Genomic DNA, 13109 nt, shown 5'->3' with positions numbered 1-13109 from the left:
GGGGGGGGGGAGGGGTTAAGTATTTTCCTGACAAAAATGCAGATTTTAATATGCAAAATATTTAAAAAACTTTTTCTAAGGCCCCTTTCACATGGGCTGATCAGGAAGAGATCTGTGCACGGATCCCCTCCTGATCGGAGCGGTACAGATTGGATGTCACTGCTTGCGATGAAGGAAAGAACGTCTGGTGGATCCCATTTGAATAATGGGGAGTCGGATGTAAGTGGACACGTGTCAGATTACCCCCACTGCGGCACGATCAGGTCCAGCGAAACGGAACTCTGTTCTACCGTATTTGTTTTTACGGACCTGACTGGAGTCAGTGGTAACTGAGTGTAAACGGACTAATGTCCGTTTAGACCCAGCTGCCCATAAACAAGCATTATGCATCCTATCGGGTACGCCTGAAAAACTGACAGGCTGACCCGATTAGGCCACCTGTGTAAAAGAGGCCTTAGGTGAAACTTCAGCTTTAACGTTTATAAAAGCCAATGCTGTTTTTGTTTTGATTAGAGTAAGAAATGGATAAAACCTCTTATCAGTTTGTTTGTTTTTTTTAAAATGTATTTTGTTGCCATCTGTGTCCTATTCAGAAGGTTTCCCTTTATTTCCTGTGCTATAGACAGAACAGGACAGTGAGAGAAGTTCTCTCCAAGCTGAGGTAAATCCATTGTGAGACAGTTGTTCAGTCCTGTGCCTTCAGAGATTTAGCTGTGGTGGTTCAATGTGGATTTCCTGATTTTACATATCTGGTATCCATTCACTCGACACAACCTCATCTTTTATTTTGTTAAACAAATTGGGGATTAAATTGTGTTTGTATGCACTAACATTCATGTTAGTGTATAGTGGTTAGTCTGCAGAGCAGGTATGTAAAAGTGTCTTCTGCACATACCCTTCGAGGGTCAAGGTATCTTCAGAGCAATATTGGACACCCTCATTAAGGATGTCACTGGGGATAAGAATACTGGCCTACCCCAGCGGTAGAAGCATAGACCTCAAGCTGGAAAGACTAAACAGAGAGGTAGAAAGAATTCTGGCCTGGTTGGAACTTAAGGTTCGAGCCTTGTCTGTCCTTTTTATTCCAGCCATGGACAGTTGGCAGGTGGACTTCTTCAACCAGGTTCAATAAACTGAATAGGTTTGTCTCCAGGTACAGAGAACCTCTGGCAGAAGCAGTGGGTACTCTGATGGTTTTGTGGTATCCGTACAGCCTGATGTATGCCTTTCTTCCACTGAAACCCCTTTCTTATCTGCTCCCCAGGATTGGGATGGAGGGTATTACAGTGATTGTCCCTTTGAACCTATTAAGAATATTCACCTTTCTAAGTTTTCTCATAAGGTTGCTTTCCTTGTATCCTTCATCTCTCCGAGTCATATGTCTGGAACTGGTGGCCTTGTCTTGTAGAGTCTTTTTTATACTTATATAGAGACAAGGTAGTAGCCTCTTTCCTTTCTAAGGTGGTTTCAGCCTTGAACCTCAGCCAGGACATTGTACTTCCATCCATCTGTCCAGCTCCTGTTCATCAGAAAGAGATTTCCCTTCATTGTCTGAATGTAGTTTGAGCTGTGCATGTTTACCTCACTTCCGTTAGGAAGACAGACTGTTTATCATCCCAAATGGTCCCTGCAGATGCCAACCAGTGTCTCACTTCACCATTTCTTGGTGGCTCAGACAGATTATTGCTGGGCATTGTATATGTTCAAGCCTATGGTCTCAAGGATCAGGTTCCACCTTTTCTTGTTGATGCACAGTCTGCGAGTGCTTCTTGGGATTTTCAGCATCAGACAACTGTTTCCCAGATTTGTAAGGCTGCCACCTGGTCTTCTATTCACACGTTGTCTAAGTTTTAGCAGGTAAATATGTTGTTCTCACCTGATGCCAGCTTTGGGGTAAGGTCCTTCAGACAGTTTTTTGAGCTGCAAGTAGTCCCCATTTTTTTCTATTGTTCTTTAATGGGCCTGTTAGCATTTTGTTTGCTGTGTTGTCCACCCCTCAGCTGGACTGCTTTTGGACATCCCAAATATTTCCAAATCCCATGTCTCTCAACGAGAAAGAAAATAGTTTTTTGTACTCAATGTAAAATCCTTTTCTTGAAGTTTATGGAGTTTCATCTCTGTGTTTGACCTTGCTCTCAGCCTGCTTTGTTACAAAACTTAGCCGTCCTGGGAGTGGTGGGGTTATACCAAACAGGTCAGAGCTTTTTGTTTGCCGGTGTCCCAATCCTCTTGTAGGCAGCAGTATAACCTAAATGTCTCTGAAACTGTGTCCCTCAATTAACTCCAAGAAAAGCGTTTTACGCATATTTTTCTGTGTATTTAACTGCAATTTCTTAAGTTGGTGACAGGATCTCTTTAAGGACCTGTTCACATCAGTGTGTGCCTTGCCTTAAGGCAACCCGCTCATTCTGAATGAGCTGCCAGCGTATAATAATATATATATAAACCAGAAATGCACCATTTTGTTATGCAGTATGGAATGGGTCAACTGTATTTTGATCCCCTAAAACACAAATGCATTGTGATGAGCTGGTTAGGTGTTTTAGGGTGCCAGTTGAAAAGAATTCCCCCGCACTGTAAATCAGGTGTTGCGGCAGCGTGTGCAAGTGTTTAGAATATTTATTCTCAGTGTGTTGCCCACCCCTCAGTTGGACTGCTTTTAGACATCCCAAATATTTTCAAATCCCATGTCTCCCATTGTTGATCATTACCTGCCAGGAGCTCCTATAGGCATGCCACCATGCACTATGCATTGAAGTCTGTGGAACCGCCATCTCTGTATAAATAAATAAGAACACATATCTGCTGCAGTGACCCTGTATGTCACAGTCGGCTGTTTTTACACTACTCATCACATTAATGCCTCCCTCTAGTTCGCGAGCGCTTTAAGATCTCTTAAATACACGGGCCCAGAAGATAACCTGCATGAGAACTTTGTCATGGAGGAGAGGGATCATGTAATTTTCATCAAAATAATAGCATTGATTGCATTTTTCACCTCCCTCCCGCTCAGGCAGAGTTCACCGAGGTCACAGAAAGCCTGAAGCTGCAGAGGAGAGATTGTGTCCTCTCTGTCTGCCCTAATTGGGATAGAGGAACTTTAATGGGTTTGCGGAGTAACATTTCTCTGTTAATTAGGAGACTCATTTTTCTCTTTCCCTGTTTCGGGTACAAACTTCACACGAGCGCCTTGACGTGACTCGAGTGTATGTTGTCTGCAGGTCGCTAAGTGCATGCGTATAATACTTTTAGTTGTAGGAATCCGTAAGCAAGTAAACAAGTTTTCGGCTTTGTTGGTACATGTATCCAGTGCTGCATTGTAGTCTTCCACCGCCAAGCTTTGATTACCCACCATTTGAAGTCAGTATATATATTTTGGTGACAAAAAAGAAGCTTAAGGTGCATCATAGAGTAATCAATCAACAGAAATGACCAGAAGAGCAGGTCAGAAGGTGGTATGGGGCAAGCCTAAAGGTCATGCACTAGGGCTGCGGAACACAATACTAGATATTACTATATTACCTTGTGCAAATAGCACATTACTGTGTTGTATATCAGCGTTTCTCAACCTTATTTCAGTCACGGCACCCTTTAAAAGTGTGCAAAATCTCGAGGCACCCCAGTCTAAAATGTCATTGATCTCAAGGGAGGCTCCACGCAAGACTCACCTCAGTCTGGATTCCCCCCAGGAGGCGAGTCATGACGTGCTGCCCGGCTTCCTGATTGGTTAGGAATCCCGGCCCTCTAGCAACAAGTGAAGCTGGCTTCCTAGCCAATCAGGGAGGCGGGTTATACCCCACCGCCCGGCTTCCTGATTGGAAAGGAAGACGGCTCCATGCTCCCTCGGCACTGCCTGTCAGAGGGAGATGTTCCTCTGACCGAAAGTTCCGGTATCAAAGGTAAGTATTGGAGCATTTGGGTGAGTACTCAGTATCTCGGTATCCTTTTCTTGTTGTTTTGGCTTTGTGAATTGACCCTACGTTCCTTTAAAAACAAAGAACATTTAGAATTCTGTAAATACCTTTTACGAGCCGCCCAGCACAGCTAAATCAGGTCATTGCTTCATGTGGAAGAACTTCTGCTCACAGGGAAAATTGTTCACGTTGTGTTGCGTCTTCTCTCCACTTGTCATTAAGTTTTCACACCTCTCTCTCCTCCTCCAGGTACAGGATAAATTTAGATTGGATCTGTCTGACGAGGAAGCTGTTCATTACATGCAGACGCTCATCGATGACAGCGTCAACGCTCTCTTTGCCGCAGTGGTTGAACAGATACACAAGTTCGCTCAGGTAGGAGATTGCCCTGCGCCGGCCATTATTCAACATTCATTACTCCCTTCCTCCTCCCGATAACCTGACAGAGATAGATCGGCTGCCTCTCTGTCAGTCCCCGCACAGTGCTGAGCTTCCTTTTGCTCCATTTACATAACCGCTTTATAGTATATGGCTGAGGAGGTGATATCTGATGCCTGACCAACTGATGTGCCAGCAAGCACTTCAAGAAAGGCACTTTTGGGTAAGGAATGTCATCTTAGCCATCATGCATACACAAGCATCAGTCTTTGATAAACTGTATTTAAAGCCAATTTTAACCATGGCCGGACAGCACCCTTATAAGAGCGGGAGGGCGTCTTAAGACGTCCTGCCCCCCCCCCGCTTGTGTGCGGCGCTCAGCGCGCACACAAGTGGATAAACTGTTAGAAATGTAAACAGCCAGCGATGGCTGTTTACATTCAAGGGATCAGGCGTTCGCTGTGCCCGGTGCGGCTGGGACCGGCACGGCAACGCTGTCAGTGGAGATCAAAGGGAGCTCAGTACACGATCTCCCTTTGACCTCCTCTCCTGTCCCCGAATGCAGGAAGTGATTATATTACATCATTTCTGCATTCCTCTGTCACTCTCCAGTACAGATGCTGGAGAGAAGCTGGTGAAGCAGTTATCTAGATCTTTAGTTATCACTAGAGGCATTCCCAGCAGGCGAAAGGATGTCCTGATTCCTCTATATAGATCTTTAGTTATCACTAGAGGGATCCCAAGCAGGAGGAAGGAGGTCCTGATTCCTCTATATAAACTTTAGTTATCACTAGAGGGATCCCAAGCAGGAGGAAGGAGGTCCTGATTCCTCTATATAGATCTTTAGTTATCACTAGACAGATCCCCAGCAGGAGGAAGGAGGCCCAGATTTCTCTATGTAGATCTTTAGTTATCACTAGAGGGATCCCCGGCAGGAGGAAGGAGGCCCAGATTCCTCTATATAGATCTTTAGGTATCACTAGAGGGATCCCCAGCAGGAGGAAGGAGGTCCTGATTCCCCTATATAGATCTTTAGTTATCACTAGAGGGATCCCCAGCAGGAGGAAGGAGGTCCGGATTCCTCTATATAGATCTTTAGTTATCACTAGAGGGATCCCCAGCAGGAGGAAGGAGGTCCTGATTCCTCTATATAGATCTTTAGTTATCACTAGAGGGATCCCCAGCAGGAGGAAGGAGGTCCTGATTCCTCTATATAGATCTTTAGTTATCACTAGAGGGATCCCCAGCAGGAGGAAAGAGGTCCTGATTCTGCCATGCAAATCTTTCCTTGACATGTAAAGCAATGACTTTCATGGCTCCGCCCTTTGTCCTTGTGCTGTCTGACAGTGGTGTCTGTATATTTTCTGAGGTTAGATGTTTTATCTCTGAATTTAAATTTGTGGCAGAAGGTCAGACTGAATGTATTTATTTTTATGTTTCCCTTTCACCCTGTCCCTTGACAGTGAGGCCACCGATAGACAGGCAGTTATCTCCCCGAGAACAGGCGCCATATCTGCCCCTCCTCCAGCTAGTTTCTTGAATGCTTTGTAGATGATGACCCTGCAGTACTTGGTAGTCACTTGGTAGGAAATATGCCCCATATGGGCCACCAATTACCCCCCCCCCCCCACGATGGTACAAGTTAAAGAAAACATGACATGGTTTTTACTCAGTGAGAAAATGGCTGTGACCCTTACAACTGAACTCCTGGTATAAAAATGTTGATTCAAATATATTCCTCAATAGCCACACAGCATATACATCCAGTAATTACCTTTCTAAAGGTGTAGTGACATCTCATCCTCACTGGACTGTACGTAGTCTGTACAGAGGGCAGAACGGCGGGAGGGACCCAGAAGGTCTGAACCACTACTGAAAACTAAAGGAGGGGGCGGAGACAAGACCAGTCACCCTGCACAAGAAGAGAGAGCAGCAGTGACCGGTCTTTATTACAGGAGGGGGGCAGAGACAAGACCAGTCACCCTGCACGAGGGGAGAGAGAGAGCGGCAGTGAGCGGTCTTTATTGCAGGAGGGGGCGGAGACAAGACTAATCACCCTGCACAAGGAAAGAGAGCAGCAGTGACCGGTCTTTATTACAGGAGGGGGGCAGAGACAAGACCAGTCACCCTGCACGAGGGGAGAGAGAGAGCGGCAGTGAGCGGTCTTTATTGCAGGAGGGGGCGGAGACAAGACTAATCACCCTGTACAAGGAAAAAGAGCAGCAGTAAGCAGTCTTTATTACAGGAGGGGGCGGAGACAAGACTAATCACCCTGCACAAGGAAAGAGAGCAGCAGTGACCGGTCTTTATTACAGGAGGGGGTGGAGACAAGACCATTCACCCTGCACAAGAAGAGAGGGCAGCAGTGACCAGGAAGCTCAAAGTCTCACACTGGATTACTGCACAGAACTGGAACAAATACACAAAGCTCACCGAGATTCAGGGAGGAGTACACATGTTTCTTGCATGAGGAAAATACGTCATTGCTATTTTTATATGAGTTTACAAAGGCATTTGGTGCACACAAAGTGGATTTATATCCTTCATGGCTATTGATATATAATTATATATTTAAATACATTTTCTGTGCCCGGAGTTTATCTTGAAAATAAAATAAAATGGTTCTGACTTCATTTCCGTAACAAAAATAATCAGCCCGTAATTGATCAGGAATAACAAGAAAACTATAAGAATACGGTGTGTGGGATTGTTTTGATTTGCAGTTATTTTTTAGAAAGCGTTTGCTTTCCTTCATTTAAGCCCTGAGCGGCAGCTTAACGAGACGGTAAATAAGAGGCGTAGACCGCATCTCGGATCCGTGCGCGATTTAAGGAGTTTTATTTTTTTCCTGTGCCGACAGTTTAATGATTTGTTTGGTTGTAATTATTAGAAGCCGAGAAGAAACCTCGTCAGCAGCTAATTAGATTTTTTTTTTTCCTTTGTGTTGTTGGTTTAATTAGAGTAAATGTGAATTCTCTGTAATGATGAGCCGTCAGCGGGAGAATATTTATAGAAAGACTCAACTTGATATCCGATTTGCATAGAGCGTCTTCTTTTTTTGGGAAATGGCGTGTTCTGATTATTGGTTGGCTTTGCCAAAAACTAAACTCCGATCAACTACATAATCCCTGCTGGGCAAAGTAACAGGTTCAGCTCAATGCATGCGGCACTTCAGCAGGAGTCACAGAAAGTGCATATGACATCCACGATGACATCATAACACTAAAGGGGTCATTCACAAAGCTAGCCGAAGGATCAGCCATAGTCGAACCGAAGGGCTGCTGTACGGGCTATTCACTATAGCCGATATATCGGTGAATCCCTAGTCTGGATCATAGTGGGCCACACATGGAGCAATGATGGGCTGCGTATTGGGCATCAATGGTCTAAACCAGGGCTAGGCAAACTATCCCTCCATCATGCATCTGCTTCTGGGAGTCATGCCTGTGGCTATCAGAATCTCATAATGGCTTATGTGACTTGTAGTTCCAAAACAGCTGGAGTGCCAAGGTTGCCTACCCCTGGTTAAATGCCTCCCTTCCCAGCTGCACATACCTTCCCTCAAAATGTTTACACCGCGTCAAGTTTCTGATGTGAAAGATAGGGACTCTGAGGTGAAGGGGTGCTTGTGATATGAAGAGAGTCTCCTAATGTGAGCAGGGGGGCTCTGATGTGAAGGGGCACTTTTGATATGAAGAGGGTCTCCTTATGACGGCCGGGGGGGGGGGCTTTGATGTGAAAGGATGACCTCCATTTGGGTTCTTGCATGGGGTCTCCCCTTAAAAAAAGGGATGCACCGCTATATCGGCCGCCGAAACATATCAGCCGAAAATGGCACTTTTGGCATAATGCTGAAAGTTAAATGTTCCTGCCGATACATCGGCGCATCCATGATTTCTTTCCTCCCCGCTGGGCGCAGCTCTATGTCCCATAGGGGAGAAGAGAGAGTGACAGCCGGCCATGCGCTGCAGTGGAGAGCGCTGTGAGCGTCCGGCGTCTCCTCCCACACTGCTCTGCCACCTATCACAGTGCGCCAGAGCGGTGTAGGGGCGGAGACTGCGCTGTCACAGGAGGCTGGGCTTTCCTCCCTACACCGCTCGATCAGCCTCCTGTGACAGCGTGTCAGAGAGGAGAGCGGGTACACACACGATCAGTGATCAGTGAATGCCGAGTGTGTGTAGATAATTGAGGATATGGTATGTTAACTATATCCTCAATTATGAATGAATGGGAGTGATCTACATCACCTCCTGTTCATTCATAATTGTAGTTATAGTTTTCGTCCTGACATTTTTTTTTATTTCGGTTTCGGTTTTAAAATTTCCATTTCTGTGCACCTCTACTTAAAATCCATACCAGACCCCTATCTGGGATAAGGGTCTGGTATGAATTTTGGAGGGGCCCCAGTTTCATTTTTTACATTTAAGACTGGGAAACCTTAAGATCTTGTTTACTTTTAAAGGGTGAGGGTACCATGGCGGAAAAAAGTAACTGCTCTATACCAGCGGTTGGCAACCTCTGGGCCTCCATCTGTTGCTGGACTACAGATCCCATGAGGCATTGCAAGACTCTGACAACCACCGGCATGACTCCGAGTCAGATGTATAATGGGATTTGTGGTTGCACCACAGCTGGAGGGCTAGACGCTTGATGCCCAATATGCAGCCTGCCATTGCTCCACGTGTAGCCCACTATGGTCCAGAAAGAGGAACGAGCAGCTTTGCCGGATCTCAGAAGGGTTTAGTGCCTGAATCGATCGCTGGCTCCAGACTGCTTTTCTCCAATTCTACTAGAGATTGCTCCATAGCAGCACAGTGCAACACAATACTTTGACATGGCATTTAACCCTTTTGCTGCCATTGCCATATCCCTTACGCTGGCTGCGGGCCCCTGTGAACAGACTCCCGGTGGCTATGTTTATCTGTGTAATGCTGACTAAGGGCTAGCCCCACACTGCAAAGGTTAAAGTAGAACTATGAGGTGAGTGCTTTTCACTCACCTCATAGTTCTAGCCGACCTGTGACAATGAGACTGTCACAGGTCGGCTCAGTAGATTGGGAAGTGAGCGAACACATACCGACGTTCGCTCACCTCTCGATTCTGTCATGGCTCTCTGCCTTGACAGGGGAGGGACTGGATTCCCCCCCTCCCCGCTCCGATCCTCCAGCACTGACTGGCGGAACGGACTGGGGAGGTGGCGGGTACAGCTGGCTCTGCCTATACATAGGCAGAGCCAGCTGTCACTCACGCAGCTGGGTGTATCCTGTCATAATTGTCAGGATCTGCTTCAGCTGCGGCGTCTCAGTATACAGCGAGCTGTAGCTCGCGGTATTCTGAGCTTAGGGTGATGGGAGGACGCTAGTTTGTGTCCTCCCGTTACCCTAAGGAGAACTATGGGGGAAAGCCCTAACCCCATAGTTCTCCTTTAAGTCCTGTTTTTGTCTAAGTCCTTGGTTCTCAACTGGTGGGTCGTGACCTTGTGTTCTGTGGGTCTCCACGTGCCTTCCACTTTTCTACGTGAGAGGCCCCTCTGCCTACCCCTAGCGCAGCACTGTCAGTTCTCATGCCAAGCAGCTATTTAAAATATGCTGCCCGATGCCAAGTGTCAGCTTGAGGTGGGGTGGGCTGAGGCTATGGCCGCGAGGGAGCTCCATCCATATGTTCATTGCTTACAGCTCCCTCACGTGTCCTGTAGAGGTGGACCGGAGCAATGTCGCATTCTGGCTTCCGGCACCTCTACAGGGTGCACAAGGAAGCTGTACAAGTGGATGCACATATGGATGGAGCTTCATACCAACACAGCGGCCCACACTGCGTTCCATTGCTGTGCAACTTGCATCACGACTTAATGACCAAGGTCAAATGTGGGTCCTGTGGTTACACAGGTTGGGAAACACTGGTCCAGGGGATTCAAAGCAAATGCATGCACAACTGATCCTTGGTCCCTCGGAATGCGGCATTCACATCTCTACCCCGCCACTCCGGCTCTGAAATGTCCCTTAGCATCCTCATGTCTAATGCAAGTCAGTGGGTCTGCATTAGACTTGACGGTCCTTATCCCGCCGGAGCCCAGGGGAGAAGAGGGTGGGGGGGACTGGTCTAGCACCCCAGTGAAACGCGGGATCAGGTGAGTAAATCTTCTTTAAATGACTCCCCTAGACAAAACGAGCACTTAACCCTTGCAATGCGGGGCTAGCTAAAGGTTTTTTTTTTAAATGCCCGGAGTTCTTTTAACAATAAATGTTTCTTCCTGGAGTTCTTCTTTAAGTGCCGGGTAAGGAACAGGCTAGCCATGTGCTGGACTCAGTCCAGAGTCCGTCCCCCCATCGTCCTCCCAATAACTATTCTGCCAAGGCGTCCTTGAAGCATTGGCGGACACTCTATTGTGAGTGCCGTCATGCCCATATGTGCTGGATTGCAGTTGAGAATATAGTGCGGCCATAAAATCCGCAATCAAGACGGGAAACGCTCGAGGAAGCAGCCAGTCGGTGCATGACAAATCTGCTTCAACGTATGCTTTGTTGACTGTTGTTCCGCAGCGTGACAGCGGCCTGATTACTGCTCTCTTCCTCATACTTTTATTGCTTTTAATTCTCCGGCACCGCTACGTGCAGTCTATTATTTTATATTTCCAGGAATAAAAGTGAGAAACCGAGAAGAGGAACCCATATGTAACCCTGACAATATTTATTACATATTCCCAGGGAAGAAATGAGCGCATCCTGTCACCTTTACATCTGATGACTTCCTTTCATTTCCAGGAACTCTAGACAGATCTAAAATACACAATTAAAGCAGCTCTGCAATCAATAATACGGCATGAAATATACACTATATTGCCGAAAGTATTGGGACGCCTGCCTTTACACGCACATAAACTCTAATGGCATCCCAGTCTTAGTCCGTAGGGTTCGATATTGGGTTGGCTCCGCCCTTTGCCGCTATAACAGCTTCAACTCTTCCGGGAAGGCGTCCACAAGGTTTAGGAGTGTGTCTATGGGAATGTTGGACCATTTGTGAGGTCTGGTACTGATGTTGGACGAGAAGGTCGGGCTCGCAGTCTCAGTTCTAATTCATTCCAAAGGTGTTCTATCGGGTTGAGGTGCAGGCCAGACAAGTTCCTCCACCCCAAATCATGAAATTGTCCAAAATGTCTTGGCATGCTGATCCCTTAAGAGTTCCCTTCACTGAAACTAAGGGGCCAAGCCCAACCCCTGAAAAACAACCCCACACCATAATCCCCCCTCCACCAAACTTTACACTTGGCACAATGCAGTCAGGCAAGTACCATTCTCCTGGCAACCACCAAACCCGGACACGTCCATCGGATTGCCAGACAGAGAAGCGTGATTGGTCACTCCAGAGAACACGTCTCCACTTCTCTAGAGTCCGGTGGCGGCGTGCTTTACACCACGGCATCCCACGCTTTGCATTGCACTTGGTGATGTGCGGCTTGGATGCAGCTGCTCGGCCATGGAAACCCATTCCATGAAGCTCTCTATGCACTGTTGTGCCAATCTGAAGGCCACACCAAGTTTGACGCACGCGGGGTAGAGCCTACTCACCCGAACCTCTTACTTGTAAGTAGACCGGAATTGACGTCGTCGGAGATCTCGAGGAGTCAGAGTTTTCGACAGAACACCGGCTTAGAGATGACACAATCATGTAAGTCTTAGTTCCTGTGCAATTCTTTGCTGTGTTCACAAATGTCTGACACAGATCACTTTTCTAAATAAAAATGACAATGTTGCAGTCTCATCACATGGGGAGAGGAGACCGGGGAAATGCCTCCTCCTGCCTGCAGCAGACTGATCACTGGGGGAGCGGATACCTAAGAAATGCTTCCACCTGCCTGCAGCAGACTGATCCCTGGGGGAGCGGATACCTAAGAAATGCTTCCACCTGCCTGCAGCAGACTGATCCCTGGGGGAGCGGATACCTAAGAAATGCTTCCTCCTGCCTGCAGCAGACTGATCACTGGGGGAGCGGATACCTAAGAAATGCTTCCACCTGCCTGCAGCAGACTGTTCACTGGGGGAGAGGAGACCTAGGAAATGCTTCCTCCTGCCTGCAGTAGACTGATCACTGGGGGAGAGGAGACCTAGGACATGCTTCCTTCTGCCTGTGGTAGACTGATCACTGGGGGAGAGGAGACCTAGGAAATGCTTCCTCCTGCCTGCAGTAGACTGATCACCAGGGGAGAAGAGACTTAGGAAATGCCTCCTCCTGCCTGCAGTAGACTGATACATTATCTCAACCTAGGCAAAGCCACTGGACTAATTAACTGGACCGGTCAGGTCTTTGTTCATACAGACTACAGTTACTGAATGCTCCACTTGATCTTCTCGTTCTATATTCCAAAATCAATTTAGAGTTTACTAAAGCCCCCTCCTGTTTTCTCTAATGACATGGTGCCTCTGCCTTGTTGGAGCTCCCATAGTTGAGCAGATATCTTCTGGAGAACTATGGGTAAGGAGATATTTCCCTTCCTTGAGTAAGTTGTCAGAAAGCCGGGACCATCCACATCTCCGATAGGCACAGTAGATATTCTGCTCCTTCACAGGATAGGTTCACCAAGAGATTCTCCATCATGTCGGCATAACGAGTACGGAGAACTGCAGGGGGCGCTCATTATCTCCTGCTAGGAAACAGAAACATGGCACTTATGTCAGGTCATGCGTGAACTCGGAAGCATTGCTCACTCTTATGGGGCAGCTTTTGGCCACTCTTCGTTATCCTCAAATCTGACATTTAGTCCCACGGTGAATGTAATTGTCAGGTGTATGTATGCTCGGCAACATTCAAGGGAGGGGGGGG

The 13109-nt window shown here is 47.1% G+C and overlaps 1 protein-coding gene across 2 annotated transcripts in view; it reads left to right on the top strand.

Annotated features, from left to right (window-relative positions):
* PIK3C3 (phosphatidylinositol 3-kinase catalytic subunit type 3) overlaps positions 1-13109 on the top strand; it is a 167490-nt gene that overhangs the window by 149038 nt on the left and 5343 nt on the right. For both annotated transcript variants that reach the window (XM_018576172.1, XM_018576171.1), the window contains exon 24: positions 4164-4289. In XM_018576172.1, the coding sequence (XP_018431674.1) occupies positions 4164-4289 (126 nt within the window). The remainder of the gene's footprint in view (positions 1-4163; positions 4290-13109) is intronic.

This window comes from Nanorana parkeri, unplaced genomic scaffold, assembly GCF_000935625.1.
Source record: "Nanorana parkeri isolate BGI_ZX_2015 unplaced genomic scaffold, ASM93562v1 scaffold58, whole genome shotgun sequence".
NCBI classification, from domain to species: domain Eukaryota; kingdom Metazoa; phylum Chordata; class Amphibia; order Anura; family Dicroglossidae; genus Nanorana; species Nanorana parkeri.
This window is presented reverse-complemented; position numbering and strand designations above follow the sequence as displayed.